Source organism: Pseudonaja textilis, chromosome Z (assembly GCF_049901715.1).
Source record: "Pseudonaja textilis isolate UNSWEBS1 chromosome Z, rPseTex1.2, whole genome shotgun sequence".
In the NCBI taxonomy this organism is placed as follows: domain Eukaryota; kingdom Metazoa; phylum Chordata; class Lepidosauria; order Squamata; family Elapidae; genus Pseudonaja; species Pseudonaja textilis.
In genome coordinates this window covers 42,956,658-42,978,910 of record NC_142008.1, presented here as the reverse complement: position 1 = coordinate 42,978,910, position 22,253 = coordinate 42,956,658, and the positions used below count along the sequence as shown (strand labels likewise).

The window sequence follows — 22,253 nt, the reverse complement described above, 5'->3', positions numbered from 1 at the left end:
TGGCGTAAGTGTAGCCCCTGGGATTTTCCAATCCTTAATGGAAAGACTTCTCCAAGGACTACCAGGCATTGTTCCCTACTTTGATGACATTTTAATATCTGCCATTGACAAGTCTCAGTTACTGCAAGTCAGAGCAGTCCTCGATCATTTCAGACAGCATGGCCTTAAGTTAAAAAAAGACAAGTGCACTATTGTCACCAAACAAGTAGAATTTTTGGGATACAGAATTGACGCCTCTGGTATACACCCAATTGAGTCCAAACTGAGGGCTATCCACAAGGCACCCACGCCTACTAACAAGACTGAGCTCCAGGCCATCTTAGGACTTCTTAACTTTTATGCTTCATTCTTGCCTCACAAAGCTTCCGTTGCAGAGCCTCTGCACAGACTCCCCCTGGCACTGGGGACCTAGGGAAGCCCATGCCTTCCATGCTGTCAAATCATTACTTACATCCAATGCTGTCCTGATACAATTTAATGAACAATTGCCTTTAGTTCTAGCTGCAGACGCTTCTCCTTTTGGCATTGGGGCTCTTTTAAGTGATAGACTCCTAACGGTTCTGAGGCACCCATTGCCTTTTTCACCAGGACCTTTTCCTCAGCCGAGTGCAATTACAGCCAAATTGACAAGGAGGCTTTGGCTGCAGTTGCTTCTGTCAAAAAATTCCATGAGTTTCTATATGGACACCATTTCGAATTGATCACGGATCAGAAGCCTCTGTTAGGCCTGTTGTCGGGTGAAAAACAAACCCCTCAGATTTTGTCTCCAAGAATGACCAGGTGGACTTTATTTCTGGCTGCCTATTACTATACGCTGGTTCATCATCCCGGCAAGAGTCTATGCCATGCTGACGCTCTTAGTCGCTGCCCTCTGCCTGTTCCTGTTGAAAACCCTGCACCAACTAATGCTGTTTTCCAGATCAATGATCTCAAACTCCCCATCACTGCCCTTGACATCACTGCCCATTCTTCTAGGGACAAGATAATCACCCAAGTTCTAGACTGGGTGGGAAGAGGGTGGCCAGCAATTTCTTATGCCCCCGAATTCCTGCCCTTCAAAATCCGCCAGCAAGGACTGTCTTCTTTGCAAGGCTGTTTACTTTGGGGAACTAGGGTAGTTATCCCTTCCAAGTTGCAAGACTCAGTTTTAGAGGTCCTGCATGAAGGCCATCCTGGCATTGTCAGAATGGAGGCTCTGGCTCGTAGTTATGTATGGTGGCCAGGCATGGAGGCTCAAATTACAAGTTGGGTGAACGCTTGTCAGCCATGCCAGGCTACCAGACCTGTTCCACCCACATCCACTCCAGGCAAGTGGGAAGATTCTGGGGCCCCTTGGTCCCGATTGCATATTGATCTGGCTGGCCCCGTTCATAGGCGTACATTCCTAGTAATGGTAGATTCATTTTCAAAATGGATAGACCTGGCCTTAATGGCCACCACAACTTCATAAGCCATCACTAAGGCTCTAACAAGGATATTCGCTACCCATGGCCTCCCTGACACCATTGTGTCTGATAACGGCCCCCAGTTTACTTCCTGTGAGTTTGAGGTTTTCCTAGCCAACCTAGGGATAAGGCACGCCCTTACAGCTCCTTTTCATCATGCCAGTAATGGCCTGGCTGAAAGGGCAGTCAGGTCAGTTAAGGAGGCCCTGTAAAGGTTTGGCCCTATAGATTGGCACTCTAACCTTGCTAGGTACCTCTTGACCCAACACACTACCCCCTGTGCCACCACTAATAAGTCTCCAGCTGAGCTCCTCATGGGCAGACGTCTCAGAACCACCCTAGACAGGCTCCATCCTCATTATACCCCAGTCACCCCCCTAGGGTCAGAAAGCCAGACAAGGGAGTTCGCTCAACATGACCGGGTCTACGCCCGGAACTACGTGGGTCACCCCTTGTGGGTGCCAGGGCGAATTGTGGCAGTAACAGGTCCTAAATCTTACAGGGTCCTGCTGCAAGATGGACACATCTGGCGCCGGCACATCGACCAACTTAGATGACTCTGGAGTGCAGTTACAGATGGCCCTTGTTACATCCCGAACAAAAAGGAACTGCTGGCGCACACAGAGACTTCCTTTAGGCACTACAAGCAAGCAAGCCTACCTGGACTGCCATCAGTCCCTCGCCCAGAGTCGCCCGAATCCGAGACACCAGTTTCTTCGGCTCCAGAAGCAGCCCAGCAAGCAGAGGACTTCTTTCCCACAGCAGCTCCAGCAGAACTGAGATGATCCGGCTGCCCGCGCAAGCACCTGGCCTACCTTAAAGACTATGCATGCTCCGTTCTGGGGGAAAGGAGTGTAGCATTCATAATGGACTAACCTGCAGTCATCACTCTGGTCCATGTTTCTAGCGGGAACACAGACCGTTCCTATTAGCTGATGCTGTTTGACAGCCGGCTATAAAAGGAGCTGTCAAACGGCATCTGCTGTTGCCGCCAGCTGACTGCCTCATTAGCACGGCAGCCCCAGCAACCCTTTATTCTTGCAATAAAGTTACAATTGAAGTTCGCTCCGAGTTTTGCCTCAGGTTATTTCCGCCGCTCTACAACACCTGTAGTCTAAATTTACTAGTAAGAGCTATTGGATTTAGGTAAATATTTCTTTCCAATTGTCTATTCCTATTTTTCTCCACTACAATTAGAGTTTTTTCAAGGTTTTTCCTAAGCAAATTTCTTCAGCATTCACACTACATTCATTTCTGAGGACCTCTCCCTAACAATGTCTCAATATTATGGCCACTAACTAGAAAAGATTTATACAAAATAATGGAGACCGGGGCTATCAATAGATATTATTTACATAAATTTCTTTTTATATTTCACTGCTTATTCTTTATTGTAAATCCTGCAGTCTGAAAGAATTATATTTATGGCAACAACTGAATATGTATGTGAATCTTTACTTTGAAAATATCTCTGCTTACTAAGATACATTTATTAGATTGTTTTTTTTTAATCTGTATGTCTTTGAACATTAGAAATCCTATGGATATATTCATATGGGACATTTTTCAAATATTTTGTCTCTCTTTAAAAAGCTCACATTAAAAGTTTCTTTTTGGCTACATTTGTGAGCAGAAAGGGCACTGTCACTGTCAACAATTATTGTCTGGCATCTCTAGTTTAGATTCATATTTAAGCATTATTTTCTTGCTTCTAACTGTTTTCCCAAGAATACATTTTTTTCACACCTCAACACAATAAGATCTTCAGATTCAAAATACACTTAAACATTTTGATGACTAAGTGCATCCAAAAAGTAAAATGTAATAAAGAATGAAAAGTTAATACCATATAAAATCATAGCATCATTGCATTAGAATTCAACCAGCATTGATCTGAATTCTTTTTAACCAAGGGAACACTAGTTATGATTAGGTCACATATGGTCAATCTGTGTTTTTAAAATCTGTACCTTGTAGGTCTCAAGTTGTCTCTGCTATTGTTCTCTTTCCCATAACCCAATTGTAAAAAACTCTAGTTTAAAATTTGGGTTTTTTTTCTCTTTGAATAAATTATCTGGTTCAAATTTTGGCACCTTCAAGTAAGAAAAAAATCCATGTTTCAATCCTTTAGGATCATTGTCAACCAGTAAAGAAAATACTGTGTTAGACAGATCAATCATCTAATTTGGTATAAGGCATGTTGCAGAGAATCGTAAACACATCTATATTAAAATCTTTGCCGTTCCTCCAACTTGACTTTTCCTCTGTGGGTTACAGTAATTACTAAAAGATATAGCAAAAGCAGATGTTATTATTTACTTTTTTAAACCTTGGTTTTCATATTAATTATGTCTGTAATTCTGGTGTGCTGCTTTTATAACAGTGATAAATTAAAGAAGCAGTCTCAGTTAATGTGTAAGGCAAGGCCATTTAAACTAAGTCAGTCTGAAAAAAAGTTCCTACCAGTGGACTGGATTTAAGGATATAAGTGCTCATAGTGAAGAAGAGGTCAAAGAGACAAACAATATAACGGTGAGGATTTGTAAAAACTAAAACAGATATGTGATTACAGTGAAGCAAAGGTCAAAAAATTCTAGGGGGAAAAACACAATGCAATCTGAAGTACAAACAATTGGATTACAAAAAAAACGTATTCCAGGATCTAAGTGCTCTTATTGATGATGAATATGTTTCAGCTTCCATCCAAGCACATATGGTATTATTAGTTGATTAATTATGAACACTGGTAATGCAAAGCCACTTGCTATTTCCAAATAAGGGGGCTTTAACTGTAGGTCTATAGAATCTTCCATATCTGTGAATTGGGCATCCACAGGATCTAAACACTTTTATTAAAATGCTGAAAGCAACTTTGCCTCATTGTGACACAAGTTCTGCTTGTTTCAAAAGAAAATGTGGTGGTATTATTATGCAAGTACAAAACAGGAAGAATTTTAAACACTATGGGACTCTGCAACCATCATAAATACATACCATTTGCCAAGCATCCAAATTATGATCATGGGATCATGGAGTGCCGTGATGTTCAAAACTGTGAAGACTAGCTGTAAGTCACTTTTTCCAGTACTGTTTCCCTAAATACAGTGACTGATGACATAAGAATGAGAAGACAATTCAATGAAATGAAATCTTATTATGGGATACTGCAAATAGAGGGCAAGCTACTTCAGAATGGACATGTTGCTTTCTATTCCTGATCTTGGATGGATGACTGAAGAATATATCATGACTGGTAATGGGATATTATTAGAATGGATAGGACCACATTTCTCAATTCTTTTCTGTGTTTGGAATTTGTTGTGCTTAAATAGCAAAACTGGTGCTTTAAGCTTTAGAAAGATTTAATATATCTTCCTTCTTAAACCTCAAAAAAAGCCATTTTGTTTCTAAAACGCCAAATCCTAAACCCTCCAGTGAAAGAAAAAAGTCCAAAATTTTCAACTCTGTCATATAATGATTCCCTTTTTTTTGCTTTGTTAAATAAAATAATAACAGTGTAATAACAGTTCAATTAAAAATCAACAACCCACAAATAACTTATTTTTCATGTTATAGAAATATCAGCAATCATATCGTCTGATTTAAATATTAGCAATATAATAATCCATACATAATATGAAACTAAATTAAAAAGAAAAAAGTGAAATAGACAAAACAATCTCATAAAATTGGAGTAGATTTCTCAAAGTGCTGGTTTTTCTTTTCTTAGAAGAAGCCAACTATAGATATTGACAAGCAGAATTATCCTTCCAATATTGCATAATTATCATGGTCATATTCTTGTCCAATATCTAATTTATCCCTTCTCAAATTTTACTAGCTAATTTTATTTCATATTATATTTTAATATTTTTTTTCATGTAAAAAGCTATGTACAACATAGCTTCCAAACACAGTATATCTTGCAACACCAGATACAGTACTGTAAAAATTTAGCATTACTGAATAATAATTTCTAAGTTAGGCCAAACAAAAGCTCTACTGAGTAAATTCTTATTTCAGCCTATATCTGGTGGCGTGTTCACATATTGTGTGTGAACAGAGTTGGTATGAATATCATTCATATTAATAAAATTCACAGTAATATTAGTAATCTCTATCACATTTATCAAATTTAAGTAATCCTCATAATATTGTTTAAACATACATAAAAATGCCTAGCATCTGTAAACTTCTAATCTTTCTATTATTTTTGTTCATTCTATAAAAAATATATATTCTAATATTTCCCCTATCTAATTTTATTTCTGCCTCTTTCGGCTTACAATCAGGCTACTTTAATATTTAAAGGGCAATTCTTTCTATCTATCATCTCTTCTTCTATATAGTGCTTCAATTGTTATCCATTTTTTTAAATTTGCCTCTCACACTCCTCATCTTTATCTCTATCTGCATCTCTATCTTTCTTGTTCAATCTAAACATTTCTCCCAGTACAATTTTATATTGCCAATTCTTCCAGATGTCTGCGCATATCCCAGTCTCCTTATCAAAAGTATCTTCCTGTCTCTCCAACTGTCGATTTGTCTGTTTTATTTTCTTCAGTCTTTCTTCCTTTAACAGCAATTTGTCAGTCCTATTTTTTGCTCCTTGATTTATTTGTTGAGGTGGCTAATCCATCTGTTCTATCTGCTCTTTTTGCTTGCCATTTATCTGGTCTTCCTCTTCATTGAGTTGTTGCTTCATTTGCTGATTTTTCTGAATTTTTGTCATATTTTTTCCCTGTTCATATTCAATTTTCTGGCTTGAGTAATTTATTTCATCTAGTCTTTCTGTTCAAGGGTTCTAGTTCAAGGGAAGTTTGATTTTTATTCAATGTTCTTTGCAAAATGTTTTCCATTTTTCCATCTATACCATCAGTTTAATCCATAATATTTTGGAACAACGAAGTCATCTCATTAAAAAGTCCTTTTATTTTCACAACTGTTCCTTCAACTCCAGCCATAAAAGCAATAAAGGTGAAATAAACACTAAAGCCACAATCTAGTTCAGAAAGAGTTCAATTTTCCAATCATTAGTAGATGGGGCTCTCCTCTCAAATTTCCATGCTGCTTTTTTTCCCCCAGCAGTTATTTATTTCACTCAAAATCCATTTTTTTGTTTTGTTTTCCTTGGGTAATTTTTAAAGAAAAGAAAAACCATCTCATCCAGAAACAAACTCTGTTCACTGTTCTCTTCGATCGTGCACTTAGGTGTTCTGGCTGTCCCCAGCTTCATGGCAGCCATGTTGACTGCCACTGTTCCTTATCTTCAGATGACAGGATTTTCCAAGTCAGGGAAAAAAAATGTGGCTCTCCTCAACATGCAAGGCACCCCACTTTGCTTCACCACTCCTACAGTGTGGTTATTGCTCCTTTCGGAGCCCTCCAGTGGGGAGAGCTCGGAGCTGGGCCATGGAGTTTGCAGTCATCACCTCCGATGCCACCGGAAGCACAGCCAGAAGTCCACATTTGGAATTTTGTGAACGTATGGTGGATATTTTCATAAAAGGGCTGCTACAAACTGGAAATGGAAATGGAATACTTCAAAATGTCTATTGATTAGAAAAAATAATGTTTAAGATGATAGCAAAATAACACCTATACAATAATAAAATCATGGGAGTGCTGCAGTTATATACCTGCATCAAGGCATTTTGAGCAAGTATTTAAGCAATGCATAAATGTGATTATGTCATGACATATTTATTATTTGCCCTTGGCTTATTCAGAGGACCAAATTAGTAGGATCTTTGAGTGATTAAGAGCAAATAATAATGCTAGAAGCTAGTGCTTGGTTTCACAAAACGATAGTATCCTATTTTTTAAAAAAACCAAAGTAATATTGTTTTTAAAAAGTAAGAATAGGAATTCTTGTAAGTAACAGGATTTATTTAGGACAAATTGTTCTCTACAAATACCACATTTCATATACTTTGGTAGAAAGGTATTGGAAGTGAATTGTCAAAGTGGTGTGTATATGTACATACATAATACACAATACTTGAAGAAATTGGACTGCAATTTCTGTATCTTCCCTAGGTTCAAAGCTTATCAAGGGAGTCAGAAAGCAAGAACAGTACAGACAATCTCCACTTTAAAAAATGTCAACATCACTGAAAATTTCAGAGAAAAAAAAATATCCCAGTTCTTTGTCAAAGAATCAGAGGCATGAAGAAATGTCTGATTATAAATGGGACAGTTTTGGCTGTCAAATTGACCTATGAATTCTACTAGTAGATGAAAGACATATCTATAAGACATGATTATCTATATACTGGAAAAACTCTTATTTATTTATATATTTATATACTCACATTAACTCAAACAACAATTTTTGAATCAAGGTACCTAAAATCTGCTAGCTTAAAGAATGCATAAAAAAATTCTGGGACCCATTTCTCCTGTGGAATTGAAATTTCCATCATGTTCAGATCAGTTTTATTCACAAACTCATTATAGCGTTCAAATGTTCCCACTGTGACATGAATATGATTTCCTACACTGCCAGTTTCTCACAAGCAAAGTCCATAGGAAAGCTGGCAGGAAGTCACAAGTCACTCATGCTCCCGCTGTTTTTCTGCTCACCTGTGGTCATTTTGTTTAGATAAGTAAATATTGTTGACATTCAATGTTGAAATTTGTTTGCCATTAAAATATGTTTTATATTTATGAAATACTGATACAGGATCATCCAGCATTGGGATTAAAAAAATACCTAAAAGGATAATGTTAATTTTTATCACAATAGACTCTTTCAAAGGATTATCCAATGGATCATTGAGTTGTCTAATTGCTTCTAAACTAAAAAGTTGTTGAAATAAAATTATGTAAAATAGGGAGACTGATATATAACAAAAATACTTCAACAGTTTTTATTGTAGTGATACTTATTTCTCTTGCTTTTTGATTAAAACTGGGCCCAAGTAATCATATTTAATTTGATTAAATCTTGTTCCAAACTGGCTATATTTCTGGCACAAGTTTTAGGAAATGCTCTCTAAAAGCAAACACTCTAAATTCATTTTACAGTCTCCAGTTTTGTGTTGGAGGATCCTTAAAGAGTAACATTATTTTAATAAATCATTTTGAGTGTTTTTCAACACTGCTTAGTCACATATTTGTTGGTTTTAGAATCCTCTATCAAGTGATATTACAGCCAAGAGATCATCATAGAGATAAAATTAAATATGTTAAGAAATGATATAATTAAATGGATTTTACTTGTAACCAGGGGTCTGTGTAATTAAATTGGTGTAGTTTTTTTTTACATCACGTTGGTATAATAATTCTACCTTTGCTGCCAAAAATAATCAGAATTCTGGATATAGACATTTACTGAAAAACATTAGCAGAGAAAAAGCTGACATGCACATCTAAGGAACAATATTCAAACTACATTCCCCATTATCAGCATGTCCAGATGTGTTTCTTCATAAAGTTTGAAGCCTAAGGTTTCAAAAGAAGACAACGTTTCTGACTGCTGAAATAGTCACTATTCATACTATAACACCATTCACTATTTTCAGTAAGATCTCCTCATATATTTAAAATATTTCTTTGATTTCAAAAGTCAGAATTTACGTAGAAATATTACTCCAAAGTCCAGCTTTTAAAACAATGTTCTCCCTTAGTGTTTTGATTCTTGCAAGAAAAAGAATCTGTATAAATAAGCCTGTTTACTTCCAGATTTTTTTTTTTTAAATTGCCCCAGCATTACTAATTTTTCCTTTTTTCTTTTTTTTAAAAAATAAAGTTTTATTTGGGTTTTCACACATACAAAATACAAGTAAAACATCTTTTTGAAAATAGCATGGTCCCGGGTTGAACTTCTTTATACAGACACAAAACTCAATTTCATGCTCCTATTTGTGTTCTTCCATATCTTATATTATTCTACATTTTCTATATAGTTTTTCCCCTTTTAATTTTCTCAATTTTATTTTGATTATCTCATCTCAATTCAAATCATTATATTTATACTTTTGTCTGTTTCAATTTCATATTATCTTTTCTCATTAAACAAATTTTCTCCTGTAGTTACTAATTGGAGTATGACACCTTTGTATCTTTTAATTACATCCATTCAACTCTTATTTAAACTTCAATATATACCTTAAGGTTATGACCTTCAATATAATACATAACTTCCAATCGAATTCTGCTTGGTACATTCTTATAATACACACTATATTCTTTTTTTAAAAAGGATTATAAATATATGCAATTATAAACCCTCATTCCATTCCAATTCAGTTCTATCATTAATAATCATTAAAATCTTAACATCTTTAACACTTCTTTTCAATTAAATATCATACTTCCTTAAAGACATATAATCTCCATAATTAATTTTTCCCTTATTTCTCTTCACATATGTTTTGTAAATCATTAAATATTCATTTTGTTACATTTATTTATTGACAAGCATTCCACTGAATTACGATAGCTATTTTATCAAACATTTTAATCATACATTGTTTCATATTTTCTAAAATTATTTCTATTTCTAATGTAACAATACTATCTTATGTACCTTTGCAGAATCCCCTTTTCCATTAAATTTTCACCCATTATCTCTAAATAGGTCCTGTTTCTCTATATTTTGTTTCTGTCCTTTATAAATTCTTTTCCTTTCTTTCTTCCCTCTCATCTTCTCCCTCCTCTTTTTACTCCCTTGTCTCTGTACTTCTAATTTTCTCTTCTGCATTTCCCTCTTCTGTTGCTTTCTGATTTGATACTTATTTTTCACTCTATTTTTGAGTTGTTTTTCCCAATCTTAAACTTTCCATTCTCTTTCCCCTCTTTCCTTTTTCCCCCCCACCTAAGATCATTTGTTCGTTAAAGATGGCTGCTTCTTTGTCGCAATCTTCTTGTTCTGCAGGTATTTCTTGTTGTTTCTCATAATTCCAAATCTCCATTACTAAAAACTGAAATACAAAGCCAAAAGAACCTCTCCCTTCTTTTGCATCTTCTTTGTGCTTTTTAAGTTCCATTTTCAGTTTTTCTAAAAGTGGAGCCATTTTAAAAAGTTTTAAACAACCACCCAATTGATTTTAGTCATTCAAATACAATAACCAAAAATCCAGATATCATCAAGTAATCCAAATAGTCCCAAGTTATTTTTTCTTATTTCTTTTTCCACTTTCTCTTCCTGGGGTTTTTGTTGCGATATTTCAGTTAAAATATATCTTTTGGAAGTCTTGTTGAGATTTTGCTGTAAGTTCTTTTTAATTCCAGGCAGTCTCCTCTCTTCCAGATCCTGCCCTTTTATTCTTTTTCTCTCCTTTCCTGTTTTCAAAAGCTTTTGATTATCCAGAAATCTTTATTATCCCTTTGACTTTTTATTTTCAGCATTAAATGCCTATTAATGTCAAAGTGGATTTTTTTTTCAATTTCTTGCTTAAGTCTCTTAGCTGTCAGTATAGGAAAAGGAGAAAAAAACCCAAATCTTTTCCCTTTTCTTTCTCCTTCACACCTTAGAAATCTTCTTAGGGAACAATGTTATTGTTTTTTTTTTAATAGTTTCAATTCCAGGGTACTTTATTTGTTGCTTTTGCTGTTTGACCTGGTCAACCAAAACTTTCTCTTCTTATCTTCCTCCTGCACATTCTTTTCTGGTGGAGTTCTTCTTTGTGGTGGCCATTTCTGACCACTGCTACAACCGCCTTAGGGGAAAGGAAGTAAAGGCCAGCTGGGGAGGAGAGATGTGGCTGTCCTCAACCCTGCAGGCAGTCTCCCCCTTCTTCACCACATCTACGGGGTGGCTTAGCCCCGAAACCAGCCAGCTCAGGGCGCTCCAGAGACGAGGTTTTGGTCTGTCACCGAAGAAGCTCAAATCGGAAGTCCACTAATTTTTTCTTATTATCCATTCTCTACCAGTCTTTCTTGGCAGCCTCTAAAATTACATCTTCACCTTAGTTCTACCTACATCTCCATATTTTTAAATATATACAACTGATGTCTTCATATACGTAAATGTTATGCACATTAACAATTTGTAGGCTTATTGGCATCTTTTTAAGTGGAGTCTACTGTATCCAATTGGCTATACACAAGGCCACAGAAGCATGTGCTTCAATAGCATTATTGCTACTTCCTTCTGTTTCAGAGGAGAAGCTGATAGATACAAATACAGTGCCAACACCAGGGATATTGTATGAACATAATTGTGCATGCCTTACGCATACATAGAGAGAATATAGTAATAGCCTTTAGGTTTTTATATACTGCTCATTGGGCTTTACAGAACTCTCTGAGTAGTTTGCAATGTAAGTATTATTTGTATATTTTCCTGAACAATCTAGGTCCTCAGTTGAATTTATGTGAATTTTTATTATATTGAATCTGAAAAATGCTCTATCTGCCTCACTATTCCCTATATTTACCCTCCCCAACCTATATGCTCCAAATGTGCTACTTACCAACAAAACCAAGGTTATGATGGTTTTATTGGTTCTGATTTGGAGCAATTGAGTCCAATGCATATTGAATTGGCATCCTTTATAATCAAGGATAGTGCTTAAAGCCATATAACATCAAAGGTTTCTTATCAAGCAATGTAATAATTTAAGATGGTAAATGACCTAGTCCTAAATTTTTGTATTTGGCCACGGTTGAAAATATTGGTCATTATTTTCACATTCTGCACATTGTTCTGTCTGACCTCACTTTTATTCCACTTGACCAACCATGAGTCATGTATTTTAGACTAATATACCAGAATAATAAATTCTTGAACTTTGTGAAGTTTATGCTATGTCAAGTATATTAAAGGTAAGGCTAGAATTATTCTTCTGAAATTCATATGAGTGCATTTTATTATGAATTGGTATGATTTGTATATTTTGAAATTTCCAATCTGTAAGTTCCACTACTGTTAATTTAGTTTTAAGAAAAGTGTCATTTTAAGTTCTTTTAAAATTAATTTTGATATACTTTAAAATTATATTTTAACCAGGATATTAACTATATTTCATCTGCTTATTGATGAAAGCTGATTGATAATATTAAATGTCAGATCATCATTCTCAAAGACTTGGGAAGATAAAAAATATGAAGCATACTAAGTATTATACAATCTTTCCCTAACTGATAGACCCTAGATAGACTGAAATATAACTTCCAAAGCATTATCTTATCAAAATGTTAGTTGGTTTAAAGCAACAGGCAAAATATTAAATTCAAACCAAGATTCTATCCCTCTAGGTTAAAAAAGTCATAAAACATGCTAAATTATAGTTTTGAATATATTGCACACAAAAGCATATTATAATATACATTTATTTATATAAACTGTCTTCTAGGTTTATTACATTTCCTAAAGACACAATCACTGAAAGTATGTCAAAGCTGTCAATTATAGTTGTCAACCTTGCACTAATCCAGGCTTTAAAATCAAAAGAAAAAAGTTTCACATTATTTATTACTATGTTCCAATATTTTGAATTCTTCTACAATAATCCACTAAATACATTTAAGTCTCTTTGGTAAATGGTACATAGTGCTATATGTAAAGGATCATCACTAGAGCCAAGGACATTGATGATAGACATTTTTCTTATCTATCTCATATTTAATTTTAATGTTATTTATTTTTCAAACAATACTCACTGTTCTTTTTATAAAACATGATCTCTCCTTTGAATTCTATTTTTTCTTCCAATGACTTTTCAATTTGGAGAATCATTTGCTCATTTGTTTCAGCACCATATAAAAATTTACAGCTACAGCTCTTCTGCATGACTTCAGTTCGTGCAAATCCAGAGAGCTCACAGAAGCCATCGGAACAGTAAACTATGGGGAATCCTTTAGCCACCTGAGCATTGGCAAGAATGAAATTACTATCTGTAAAAAAAAGATAAAAATACAATATTTATAAATGTGATCTGCTTATTCAATCCCCCCATATACTTTCCCCAGATGATTTCCTCTAGATACTGTAAGCCATAAAACCAACAATGCCAGGCAGAATATTTCATGATTAGGAATAAGAAGTTCAGCTCAAAACATCTTAAATTTGCTTGGTTGAAGAGGCACAGTGTTACACTACCTCAAAGACTTGTTCACAACTGAGTAATATAGAAATTCCAAAGTATCTGCTAAGAAATTAATGTTTTGAATGATCTTCTTAATATTGGATATATTAACATTCTTAATATTAGATATTTGAATAGGATCACAAATATATAGAAAACAAGGTTTTGTCATTTTATAGGGTACTTGAATGAATTTCTAAAAAACTATTCTTCATCAAATTAAAAATAAAATGAAACAATCATTGAGACATCTTGGCAGATGAAGAGACGTCCATTTTCAGTCATGGAAAGAATGTGGATTATTACTATTAATCCAGTTAATAAGAAAAGTAGGAACACTTTTGATTCTTTCAGATGCCTTTGCTGAACCAATCATGTATTTCTTTCTGCATCCAAGAACACTATCCATATTACTGAGTTTAATTTTTATGAATGTATATTTATACTACTGAAAATTATAACATATTTACTTTAATGCCTTATTTAATAATAAGGCATTAAAACCAGAAAATTCAATTAAAAACTATAGACAATAAAAAAAAAATAATAAAATACAAATAACCAACCGAAAGTTAAAGAAACACTAACTTCCAAAAAAAGTTTGGAAAAGTCTTTCTTAATATGTTTCTGGTATTACCAAATTGACTCTTGGGGAAAGGCTCTTCCATTAACTGGAAATATTAATATTAAATATTAAGAGGCACCAGCTCTGAGCACTGTCCTGTTTCTGGCAGGCATCTATCATACTCAGGTTATGTATTGAAGAAGATGACCCTGATGTAGAGAGTATAAAATTCGATTAAAATTCTATTTGGAAACTTATCAGAAACTTATCTACTGTACCTTGGTATAGCTGTCACAAGACTGTGTTGGTTCTCGCTCTTCAGTTGGACTCTATAGCAATTAGCAACTACAGTTCTTAAGTAGCATTCAAAACCAGCTCCCATACAAAGTGTGTTTCTTTACCATATAAAGTAGTAATTGATTCCAGTGATGTCAGTAATTTAGTGTTGCCTGTTACTTAGGGAGTTTTTACATGCCATGATCATGTATATGCCTACTGCACAGCCAATAGGATCTTAACTATTCTCAAATTGGTCTTGCATTTATACTCAAAAGTTTTTAATTCCCTGCCCCCCAAATTTATGCAAGTCCATGAATAAACAACCATAGCTAGAAAAAGGAAAAATTTATCCCTTTCTGCCATGAAAATTGATCTTACCAATGAAATTCAAATACAAGATACTGCTATTCAATAATTTAGGCAGTAACGTTTCTCTATATCAGTTTATAATAAAGCCATCAAAGGATGAGAATATTCCTACTTTGTACAGTGAAATGATGGACACCTACTTCACTATGTTACACTGGACTACATACATTGATTCTAACTGAAACAAAAAGCTCAGAGGTATCATGCTGAAACATTCTTTTTCTATTCTAAAATTTCAAATTGTTTCAGTTTATTTTTAAGCCTGTTTTATAGTAAAGTTTTCAAAGTTGTTATTGTGGAATCTTTCTATTCTAAAATCCAGTATGTAATTTATGATTCAAACTCTTCTACTGATTCTATACAAACTCAGATTATTTTTACATTGTGCTACAGGCTCCTTACAAGTATATACATTTATTACTCCTTTAAAATGAAACCTACTTCCCCACTTCTTGATTCTGACAATACATATACAAAAGCTTTTTTCTGGAATTATTCACAATGTTTAAACAGATTTCATTTGCTGAACATGTATCCACTAGCTACATAATTCAAGTCATTGTTTGACTCCACTAACCACTTCTTTGCTTTCCTAAATGGAAAATGACTATTATTATCAGTTAGATGACTTTTTATATGCTGCTTCCACTGTCAAAACAAAATCAGATTCCATGCTAGTACAAGAATTAAAATAATATGCTTGCTGTATAAATGGATGATTGAGGCTCTGTATTATAGTTAATAATAATATTATCTAAAAATCATCTGTAACTTTCAAATAAATTTATTCCTGGATTTATTATTCTCTCAGTTAAATTCAGTATAAATTACACAAAGCACAAAGGAACATTGAATAGATTAAAAGGGATTCAAGTGATGCTAATTAATTATAAAAGGATCTCAACATCTTTTATAGCATAAAAATGCCAAAAGAATGCAGGAATGGGATAAAAATTTGGCATGTTATATTAATGTAGATATAGAATGTCTGCATAAATCCTCTATGATATGTATACCTGACTAATCTCTAAAATTGCTAAATTACAGTACTATTGAAATAGTTTTCTGGCCATTATAATGTACTCTGAAATTGTAAGCATAGATTTTAATGCCCCATGAAAATTTATATTGTTCAGCTATATAGCATACACATATTCAACAAAGAGGAAATCTTTTAATATGAAGAATAATTAACATCAATAATTAATAGCAATAGCATTTAGACATATACTACTTCATAGTGCTTTACAGGCCTCTCTAAGCATTTTATTGAGTCAGCCTATTGCCCCAACAATCTGGGTCCTCATTTTACTGACCTCAGAAGGATTGAAGGCTGAGTCAGCTTTGACCATTTAGAATCGAACTGGAGTGAGCAATGTGTTAGCCTGCAGTATTGCATTCTAACAACTGTCCCAGTGGGGCTCTTTTAAGCACGAAGCTCAAAAAAAATTTCAACATCATACAAGGGCATATAACGAGAAAATGATTTGGTTAATGTATATATCTTCTAGGCTCAAAATAAAGAAATTGTTATATCTTATTCTAATACTGACTGATACATAATTTCCACTTTAAGGAAAGTTGACAAGTTTGCTAGATTCTTATAAAAGAAATTAAGAGAATCAAATCTTAAATTTTCTGCCCTAGCCACATTCAATCAATTTAGCTATTCTCACATGGAGAAACTCATGTTACACCTCCTGCAATGTAGCTGATGAAAAAAAGGTGAAGGTTGTCAAAAGAAAAGATGGCATACTAATTTGATATCTCTAATTATATGAGATCTGAATCTTTTCAGAACTGAGCACTGAGTCCTCATTTCACTTTAGCCCACATCTGATTTTAATGATTATTTCAATTTATTAATAAATGGTTGGTAAGTTAGTATACAAAAGGAACCAAAATGAAGAAAATAAATTCTTTCCAAATATGTAGTGATTGGCACAAGGAGGTTTCTTTTTCATTTTTGTAATATGGTTTCATTAAAATTTGTCTGACAACTGGTGACTACACAACAAGTCATGCAAGTGAATTGTCATGGCCTTTTAAGGGCTGAAAGACCATGACTGACCCAAAGTCAGTAAGTTGGCTTCCATGCCTAAATCTGATCTACTACAACAAACTGACTAGGTTGACTTTAATGTGGATGTAAAATATTGAAATTTTCAAGATAAATCAATTGGTCAGAACATTTAGTTATCTTGTAAGTTTCAGATTTGGAATATTTTTTCCTGATAAAACTTTTTATTGTACAATGATGATATAGGGGAGGTAATTGGTGGCATCAAAGTATGGAAATATCCAGACAATCTATTTGCCTAAATGTAACTGATGTTCCTTTAATATCACAAGACTCCATAATTGTGTTTCTTAGTTCAATTACAGTTTCATTCATCATGTATAGATATGGCACACTGTGGATATTAAAATAAATGATAATATTAATAGCAATATTATTAAAGCACTACTACCTAGAAGGCTTGGGACAAAGCAAGAAAATGTAAATAGCTGTTCTGACCTAGCCTTCATAAGCAATCAGAAACCGCTTACTCACAAGTAACACAAACCCTTTTTTTATTTAAGTCAGGGCAGAAATAGTCTTTGTTCACGTTGAACAAACAAAACAAAAAGTAATGAGTTACAAATGAAAGTCTTTTCCCCTTCTCAAAACAGGGCAAAACAATCCCTGTTCACACTGGCTGAGGCAAATCCACTTCCTATTATTTCCTAGCAAGGAGATTCCATTGGCATCTCAAATACAGATCAAATAGTTCCAACAAACCTGGTTCTGCTAAAGGAATCCAATTGATGTACACTGGAAAATGAATAGTTCTCTGTAACAACTGGCCACTCCCAAACCTCTACTAATTATTTCCAAACCAGGGGATGGCTGGCTAGCATCTATGTCTTCTTTTTCCTGAGAGCCAGTTTATTGCTTTCCATTGCTCTCCTCTCCTTTTCTCTCTGCATCTGGGATGGGCCCTATTTGTTCTTCCCCGTCACTCAGCTCAGGTCCCGAAGACAGCTGCCCCTCTACCTGGGAGAAAATGGAAGGCCCCAGCTCTGCATCTGATTCTGATTCTGCTTCCTTATCAGAACTTCCAAAGGCTCCAAAGCTGGCCGAGGTTCCCCTTCCCCTTCCTCCTCGTCTGACTCTATATATTATAAAATATATAGTCTGATGTATATTTTTGTGATATAAGGTAGGTGTATAGAACAGTTGTTCCACTTACCCTGTAAGGTAGAGGTAAAATAATGAAATAATTTGTATAATGTAAATTTGCTCTTGTCTATGTACCATAACATTCCATATACATACAAAAGGGAGGGCATTATGATGGCCAGAAGAAAATGTAACAAGGGTGAAGGGTACCAAAAAGGCTGGTCCAATTGTGTATCAAAGCACATACCCAATTCTAAATATATATTAACATTCTATTCTCATAGAAAAAGGCATATTTCCCTAATATGTTAGGAAGCATAAAACAATAACATTGAAATATTTTCTAGCTTCTGTCTACTTTTGACATTGTGAAGGTAATTCTCAAATTAGATGCAATACTCTGCCACTGAGAATCGATGAATGAACAAAGAGATGTTATAATGATGCAGTCAATCCTAATCCTATTTATGAAAAAATACATACCACTTTTACATGTTTTACATGTTTACATGTTACCAATCCAGAATCATTACTACTGTCCAATTTCATAAAGTCAGTTGCATTTGGGAACTGAATCAATGTATTGGTTGCTTTAACTAGCCTTAGCCATTTTTAAGCGTACACAGCCCTTGTCACAATAGTCTTAAGAATGAAAAAAGTGGAGAGAAATGCAGGTTGGCTTCAAACTGCTTTTCATGGATTTGGGAATAGAAATCATGGTAAAATGAATATCCTCTAAGACATTCAAGGTATTTTAAGGAAGACAAGCTTCTAGTGGAGAATAATGGTGGGCTGATGCTCCCCAAGGGATTGAAGAGACATTGCAGCTAAGAATGCTAGCTGGAAGGCAGATTCTGGCCAACACAACCTGATCAAAGATAGATTGTGAGATTAAACCGCAGAAGCAGAAATGTTTTTGCAGTTGGTTTGAGAGTTGAGTTCTTAACATGATTTCTTAATCATGTTGAGAAGCAATTAATATAGAGATCAAAAGAGATTTCTTCTACAGCAAAAAAATAAGATTCCTTGCAGTGAGGTAAACCTTTTTTCGAGATTACATAAAAACAAGAAAAAAAGACTTTGATTTAAACATATGAGAATTTTTTGAAAAAGGCTTAATTAAAAGAAAATGTAAGAATGTTTTAAAATAGACAAGAGGTGCATATGTGTGTGTGTGTGTGTGTGTGTGTATGTGTGTGTGTATGTGTGTGTTGTTCGGGTATTTTCCCACGTCATTGTAGTTGTGCTTTTAAAGTTGTAGCAATGTTTTGGTAGAATCTCATCTGCCATCATCAGGCTTCTGTATAGTGTTCATCTGCGAGTCAGACTTTTACAGTGGTTTCAGATTTGAATTTGGGGCAGCCTATTGCTGTGCCAGAATGGTTTTTTCTTCACCCTGATTGGTTGGGAGTCTTGGTCTGTGTTTATTGGTCTTGGAGTTTGCTTTGTTCTGCTTGATTGGTGTTTCTAATATCTTCTGTCTGTTTTTTGGCTCTTTCTGTATCTTGATTGGCTGGCAACATTGTGTTACTTTATTGGAGGCCTTTACTGCAGCTTGGCTCCGGGTAAATGGACGGCTATCATTAGTTAGGAAGCTAGGTTTCATCTGGGTGCCTGGTTGAGGTGTGTTTGAGCTGGAGGTATCAGGGGGGATCTGTCTGTGCCCAGGAGTTTGCCTGGCTTGTGGTCTGGAGATTTGTTTGTTTGTGAGTACAGGCTGCCAAATGATTGACAGTCTGGTGGAATCATCTCTTCTATTCATGCTTTCTGGTCTTTTTTCAATCTCTATGGCTTCTCTGATGATTCTGTGGCTGGGGTTTTCTGTAGTGGTTAGGGTTTTGGTGCCATTGAAGTTGATGCTATGATCTGTGGCTTCCATGTGTTGGACTAGTGAGAAGTGTGTTCCAGCTTTTTGACTGCATTTTTGTGTTCATCCAGGCGGGTACTTATTCTTCTATTGGTCTGTCCAATGTATGTGGCCGGGCATGATGCACAGGGGACTTCGTATATGCCTTGGTTTTCCAGGTCAATTTTATCTTTGGGGTTTCTAAGGATGGCTGCTATTTTTCTGTCTGTTTTGAAGGCAGTCTTGATGTGATGTCTGTATAGTATCTTACTAATTTTGTCTGTAGAGCCCTGGCTAATGCCATCCACAAACCCAAACTATGATATACCGATGACACATTTGTGATTTGGCCCCATGGAAAAGAAAACCTAAACTATTTTCTAACACACCTAAACAGCACACACCTCAAAATCAAGTTCACCATGCAAATGGAAACAAACAAACAACTACCATTCCTAGATGTACTAATCTACAAAAAAAACAGATGGCACACTAGGACACACCATATACCAGAAGAAAACACACACTAACCGCTACCTCAACGCCCAATCCCACCACCACCCAGCACAGATAAACTCCATGGCTAAAACACTAATTACTAGAACCAAACACCTGGCAGACAAGACACACATTAAGACTGAACTATGCACCCTGACTAAAGTACTGTCAGCCAATGGCTTCCACAAAAGCAAAATCACCGGCTTGATCCACAAAAACACACTGAGACATAATAGAGACCCAGAAGATGAACAGACCTATGGAACAGCTGTCCTGCCCTACATAAGAGGTACTACAGACAAAATTAGTAAGATACTGCACAGACATCACATCAAGACCACAGGTGAGACAGAATATATATATATGTGTTCGGGTATTTCCCACATCATTGTAGTTGTGCTTTTAAAGTTGTGGCAACGTTTCGGCAGAATCTCATCTGCCATCATCAGGCACACACACACACACACACACACACACACACACACACACACACACATATATATATATATTCTGTCTCACCTGTGGCCACGAGGTGAGAGTCCAAATGTCCAAAGGAAAATATTCAAACAGAAAAGACCAGGAACAACAGAGTTAACTTTCCTTTGTCTGAATTCATCGTTGGCAGTTTTCCCAGAAGCTGTCAGCCAATTAAGATAACGAGAAGCACTATATATCAGAGATGAATTCCAAAACAGAATAAATTGTCCAACTGCAACGCAAATCAACAAGTTGATCTGAACAGGGCTTCCGGGCTAACACACCTCCTTATATTTCCTGAAGGGGCGTGTCAGTCTCTTATTCAGTCCCTGATTTGACGTCTCCTTCCAGTTTGTGCTTGACGTTTCTGCTTACATCTGTTCCTTGCATCAAACCAAGATTCTTCGGTTTGATCTTCATCTAAGGGCTCTGGTACATTCTCCTGATCATCTGCTGTCACCTGAGGCATAATTGATGAGGAAGGTTCTGGTGATTCTGACCCTTCCTCATCCTCCTGGCTCATGTCTGCATCTCCCATTAAAACAGGCTCAAATCCCAATGCCAAACCCTCCTCATTACTTGAACCTGTGTCTTCTGACACATCAAAGCGCACAGCAGTATGTATGTATGTATGTATGTATGTATGTATGTATGTATATGTATATGTATATGTATATGTATATGTATATGTATATGTATATTCATAGATTTTCATGGGTACAGGTATGTAGGTCTAGGTGTGTTCAGGTCTTTTCGTTTCGGCAAGGTCCCACTTGCCATCCAGGATATCTCCACAACAAAACTCACAAGGCCATCACACAGCCCATTATACCAACATCAACTCCATCAACCAACCAAGAGGTAGCAGCACAGCCAACCAGCCCAGCACACCAGACCCCCCCACCAGTATTTATAGAGAGATGGCAGCTCCGATCACACACTGCTTGCACTGGCACAAAGCCAAAAGCACCAGCCTGAGGATGGCGAGTGGGACCTCACCGAAACATCACCAAAATACTTTTAATCTTACATGGGAAAAGACCTGAACACACTTAGACCTACATACATACATACATACATATATATATGGTATTCAGCTTTGTTTGGGTATTTTCCCACATCATTATAGTTGTGCTTTTAAAGTTGTAGCAACGTTTCGGCAGAATCTCATCTGCCATCATCAGGCTTCTGTATTGTGTTCATTGAACACAATACAGAAGACGAACACAATACTGATGAGGATGCCTGATGATGGCAGATGAGATTCTGCCGAAACGTTGCTACAACTTTAAAAGCACAACTATAATGACAGGGGAAAATACCCAAACAAAGCTGAATACCATACATGTAAGTACCCACGCAAACTTAAGAAAACACATACACACACACACACACACACACACACACACACACGAAAACTTAAGAAAACACACACACACACACACACACACACACACATATATGCTTTTTAAATTGTAGCGACATTTCGGCAAAATCTCATTTGCCATCATCACGCTTGTGTATTGGGTTCGTCTGTGTGTCAAGCTTTCACAGCCATTTCTGTTGTAAATTTGGT

General features: G+C 35.6%; 1 protein-coding gene across 2 annotated transcripts in view; it reads right to left on the bottom strand.

The window, feature by feature from the left end:
* KCNH8 (potassium voltage-gated channel subfamily H member 8) overlaps positions 1–22,253 on the bottom strand; it is a 255,309-nt gene that overhangs the window by 145,885 nt on the left and 87,171 nt on the right. For both annotated transcript variants that reach the window (XM_026708251.2, XM_087918078.1), the window contains exon 2: positions 13,056–13,289. In XM_026708251.2, coding sequence (XP_026564036.1) covers positions 13,056–13,289 — 234 coding nt within the window. The remainder of the gene's footprint in view (positions 1–13,055; positions 13,290–22,253) is intronic.